The 5,173-nt window shown below is 37.8% G+C and overlaps 3 protein-coding genes across 3 annotated transcripts; all 3 read right to left on the bottom strand.

The window, feature by feature from the left end:
* Nucleotides 1-1,459: 1,459 nt before the first annotated feature.
* On the bottom strand, nt 1,460-2,092 carry LOC110685446. The gene has a single exon (XM_021861972.1). The coding sequence runs from the start codon at nt 2,090-2,092 to the stop codon at nt 1,460-1,462; it is 633 nt and encodes a 210-aa protein (XP_021717664.1).
* A 642-nt stretch (nt 2,093-2,734) lies between these two features.
* LOC110685445 lies at nt 2,735-3,513 on the bottom strand. The gene is made up of 2 exons (XM_021861971.1): nt 3,277-3,513; nt 2,735-3,184 (listed from the first exon to the last, which is right to left on the bottom strand). The coding sequence occupies exons 1-2, from the start codon at nt 3,511-3,513 to the stop codon at nt 2,735-2,737; spliced, it is 687 nt and encodes a 228-aa protein (XP_021717663.1).
* Nucleotides 3,514-3,543: 30 nt separating this feature from the next.
* LOC110685444 (pollen-specific leucine-rich repeat extensin-like protein 1) lies at nt 3,544-4,322 on the bottom strand. The gene is made up of 2 exons (XM_021861970.1): nt 4,127-4,322; nt 3,544-4,070 (listed from the first exon to the last, which is right to left on the bottom strand). Exons 1-2 carry the CDS (start codon nt 4,320-4,322, stop codon nt 3,544-3,546), a joined length of 723 nt encoding a protein of 240 aa, XP_021717662.1.
* Nucleotides 4,323-5,173: the final 851 nt, after the last annotated feature.

Raw genomic sequence — 5,173 nt, 5'->3', positions numbered from 1 at the left:
CCAACCTAAAAGAGATTGAACCTGCCTTAATAATAGGCCTCTACTTTATTCTGATCATATTTATGTGCGCTTTTTGATTAACATGCAATCAATAGGATTAACCCTAAACCTGTTTAATCTATGTTGGTTGAATTTAATGCACAAACAAATCTATTATTGGCGATCACTTGAATTTATAATCATATTAACCCTAACAAGATTATTAATATCTTATTAAGCGTGATTACAAGTACAAATTCCCTTTAAACATGCATAAAAGGCGATCAAGCAATAACAATAAATATAATCAAGGAACATAATAAATAATCAACATCATGAATAATAGTTATAAATAAAATAATCATCATCAAAATAATATTAATTATATTCATAATCATCATAAATTATAACAATCATAATCATAATCATGTTCATGTTAATATTAGAGCATAATAGACATAGCAAGATCCTAGGCATGATACTAACAAGATTAAAAACAAACCCTAACATGTCACTAAGCATTAAAAATCAAATCTTTAACCCTAACATGATACTAACAATCATAAATATTAGGAAGAGAATAAAAGGCATCATAGCAATCATATTTAATATTAAAAATACCCTAGACATGATACTAGGAATATCATAACAACAATATAAACATGATTTCTACATCATAACATCAATTAAATCAATTAAAGTACTTACTTTGATGCGTCGTATCTCTTTCTAATAACAAAATACACACGTTAGTAACTTCAAGGAAAATAATAATCAAAACAATCAAATTAGATAATTGAAATAGAGATTTGGGACCAGATCCTCATAAATTAAACAGATATTTCATCAAATGCCAATGACAAATTTAAAAATTCATCAAATGCCATTGCACTTTTCAGAATTCACCAAATGCCACTCACAAATAGTAAAATGTCACATCGTGCCATTAATGAGGCCTGGACGTTAACAGTCCGTTAATGGGATTCCTAATTCACCAAATGCCACTGAATATTTTCTAATTTCACCAAATACCATTGCTTATTAAAGTTATTACACAATATACCTCTAAAGTAACGACTATTTTTTTTTTAACAATTTTGAATTATTGATGGGGCAAAGTAGCCGTTGCACACACATTCTTGTATAAATGTAAGCCTTTAAAAAACTTTTAAATTCTGTTTTGAAATTAGGTGTATTGATGAAGTGAACAACATGTAATTGAGATGAAATTGAATAAAGTGTTTACTTGAACATGTCTTCCATATATTTCTTCCTGTTTCAATCATGTTCATCCAAAAAATAAGGGCACTGTTCATCCAAAAAATTAATGCCACTGTTGCCAATGTATTTGTCTAAAGTTTACACAATATTTCCCAAAAAAATACCATCCAAACACAGCACACATTGGAATTATATTGTTCAACAACTAGACTACATTAACTTAGGTTGCTGTGCAGTGAAAAGTGTAGGGGTTTGGAGCTCAAGCAGCTTTCTTTGCTCTCTTCTTGGACCTTGAAGTGCTTGCTTCAGCTTTTGCATTATTGTTGGTTGCTGCAGTTGTTGCTTCAGCTGCTGCAATCTTTTTCTTTGCAACACATGTCAACATGTTGTGCCCCAACTCCTTGCATAGGCTGCACTTAACTATGCTATGCCTCCTCCCTTTTCTTGCTTCACTTGCACCTCTTCTTCTCTGCTTCTTAGGTCTGCCTGCAGATCGTTTCACTGGGGGTGGTAGTATGTCAGGCAGGTTGAAAGAAGGCCACTGGGTTTGGTCAGGCATTGGGTGCATATGCTCAGCATAAGTGCTTTTGTATGCCCTCCCTTTGAAATAAGGTGACACAAAATCTACAGCCTGCAGCCTTTGGTGGTAAATCACCCTAAGCACATGCTTACAGGGGATCCCTGAAAGTTGCCACTTTCCACAACCACAAGTTCCAGCCCCAAGTTTAATGGGAAAGTGCACATGTTGATCCCTCACCTCAAACTCATCACCCCCACATGGTGTAGCATAGCAGAACCCAGACTCATCTGATCTTGTTTGCAAGATCTTAGTAGCATACTCAGTTAGCTCCCCATCTCCCATTGATGTTGCTTTATCAAACCTTGGAGCCATCCTACTCATGCACCATTGCCTAATAGCTGCAAAATAGAAATCAATATAGAAATTACAGCAAAGAAAGGTAGAAATTGCATTTAGAAACTGACTTAACAACAGAGCAAATTCAATTTTAAACCTTCAAGTAGCTTTTAACACAGGTAGATCTCTGTATGGATTGGTGCAAGAGTTGAATGATTCCACAAAATTTGTTGTGTTATGGTCACAACAAATTGCTGGCTCAAACTGATGCCTTGACCAAACCTCAGTGGTGCTGTTCAAGTAATCAACAGCCTTTGGATTGTAGGCATGAATGTTCTCCACTTCTTTGTTGAAGACATATGGATTGTAATCATCAGCAGCAACCCAAAAGAGCTTGTGAAAAGCTGTTCCACTAAAACCATTTGTTTTGCAGTTGTTGTACAAGTGTTGACAACATATTCTTCTACTAGCTTTAGGGAAAGTCTCCATAATTGTTGCGTCAACTCCCTGCATAGGAATGTAACTAGTCAGAAGGACGAACTTTGCCCTTTGGAAATAAAAAATCACAGCAAATTGAGAGTTACCTTCATCCTGTCAGAGATAAAAGTCCAATCATCTCTGTTGCATCCCTCTTTTTGAAAAAGGCACTTCAAATTCCTCATAAAATAACCCCAAGTCTCAACACTCTCTGTGCTTACTAATGCCATAAGCAAACACAAAGATCTCATTGTTCCCATCAATTCCAACTGCTGTTAGCAGAATCCCCTTATAATAACCACTTAGATGGGCCCCATCAATGCCAATGATAGGCCTACACCCTCTCAAAAAGCCTCTAACTTGGGCAGCAAAGGAGAAGAAGCATGCCTTGAACCTAGGTTGGACATTTGCAGATAACTGTGTCCATGTCACTAGTGCATAACTTCCTGGATTGGTCTCTTTCACCATCTCAGCATATCTTGGAAGGAGACTGTATGCCTCTCCAAAGCCACCATGAATCATCTCCTTGGAAACTGCTTTCACCTTGTAAAACAACCTTTTTTCACATGAATTCTGTACCTTTCCATACATATTCTTTGCAAAGACTCTACTGGAATGTCTGGATTGGCTTGAATATGTGACTGCAGATGTCTGCAAAGCCAATCACAGCTAACAACAGGGTTTACCTCAAGCCTGCCACAGGTTGCATGCTCCCCTGTCAATGTCTTGATTGCCCAACTGACTTTGTCAGGCATTGTTGAAGCATGAATTCTCCAGTTGCAGCCATCAATAGCACATCTTGCTATAAACCTTTGAGGGTCACTCTTTTCAAGAAAGACTCCAAACCCTTCTTGTACACAAAAATTCTTAATAACTTCAGTGAATGACTGTTTGTCTAGAAAAACCAGCCATGGCTCTAGTGTAATGCTACCAAATTCACAGTGTCTCCAAACCTTGCCATTCTTGTATGTTTTATCCATTGCTTGGCTCCCATCAAGATAATCTTCAAATTATTTGTCTAGGATGTCATCATACAAGAATTCATATTGTTCCTCTTCTTCTATGAAGTCCCCAAGATCATCAGCATCATCAAAGTCTTCACTACCAGATTCTATGTAATCTGAGTCCTCACTGTCATCATCATCAGATCTATCATCCTCACTACTGTCAACCCTAGTTGGATCCCTCCTAATTCTTTTAGATCTCCTTAAACTGACCCTCTCATAGCTTCCCCCATCAACCCCTTTCCCACTCTTCTTTTTTGTTCTGAACCCTAGTGGTCTTGACCTTCCCACCTTTTTGGATTTCTTAGGTGGTGGAGGTGGTGGAGGTTCAGATGTTCCTGCTTCAAGTTCAACTGCAGCTTCAGGTGATTGAGGTGGTGGAGTTGTTCTTGGTTCAGGAGAAAGTGGTGGTTCAGGTGTTGGGGTTATTTGTGGTTGAGGGGAGAGTTGGGTTCTTCCAGTTGACCTTTTTTTGGGTGTTGTTTTTTCCTTTTTTGAGGAGTCGTTTTTTTTCTTGCACTTGAAGATTTGGGCTGGTTCATAGGAGAAGTTTGTTGAGGGTGTTTAGGTGGAGTGGAAGGCTGAGTACTCTGTTCAGGCTCAGGCTGAGATGCCCCTGGGAATACCTCATCAGCTTCTGGAGTGTCAAACTCTCTAACATACTCCATATCACCACCATCAACATTAGCAACAGGCACCTCAACTACAACTTTAAAAGGTTGTTGTTCCTCTAACTCTCTCTCAGCCTTGGCCTTTTCCTCCTCCAATCTAGCTTTATCAGCCATGGCCTTAACCCTTCTTTGCCAATTAGCCTCAGCATCCTTAAACACCTGCCTAGGACTTTGCTATTCCTCTAAGAATATTTCTACTGTCTCCTTCCCTTGAAACCACTCCAACATTTTAAGCATGTCCCTATCCCCAGCTAACTCCAAATTCCTATTAGTTCTAGGTGGCAATACAAACAAAGTGAAGCATTTGGGAAGAATCACATTTTGTTTCACAGAATCCTCAAACATAAACGCATACAAGTCCATTAGACTTGTTCTGTCAGTATCATCAACCAACACATCAAAGCCTTGATCTCTGTAATGGACATCAAGCCACACTCTACTCATCCTATCATCAACAAATTACACATAACATCAACACACATCATTCAAATTCACAACCATATACCAACACATCAGTCGTATCACAAAACAACATACCAACACAACATTGACCAAATTGAATTTCAAGCACTTCACAAACCCAAAATTCATATCAATGCAAAATCAATACCCACAAATAACCATCTTTAACATGAATTTTAACAATAAATCACACAGGTCAAGTCAAATAAGCGCATAAAACTGATCATTTCATAAAACCCTAACCCTAACTCAATTTTCGATAAAAAATTCAGAATCAAAGCGCGAAATGAAGATCGAAAGGGAAAATAATACATTGATTGCTATTTCCAGCACCCCAAAAAAAATTTGAACTCAACTATTTTCCTTGTAGTACCTCGAGTATAATTCACCGATTTTCAAGTTCGCCCAAGTTCAACAAACGATAAAGCGTCAATGTAGTTGCGTCTGTCGTTCAGGTGTTCGAAGAAAGCTTCTTCCTTGATTATGGTTTGAAGGTCTGAGTG

Source organism: Chenopodium quinoa, unplaced genomic scaffold (assembly GCF_001683475.1).
Source record: "Chenopodium quinoa cultivar QQ74 unplaced genomic scaffold, ASM168347v1, whole genome shotgun sequence".
NCBI classification, from domain to species: Eukaryota; Viridiplantae; Streptophyta; class Magnoliopsida; order Caryophyllales; family Amaranthaceae; genus Chenopodium; species Chenopodium quinoa.
This window is presented reverse-complemented; position numbering and strand designations above follow the sequence as displayed.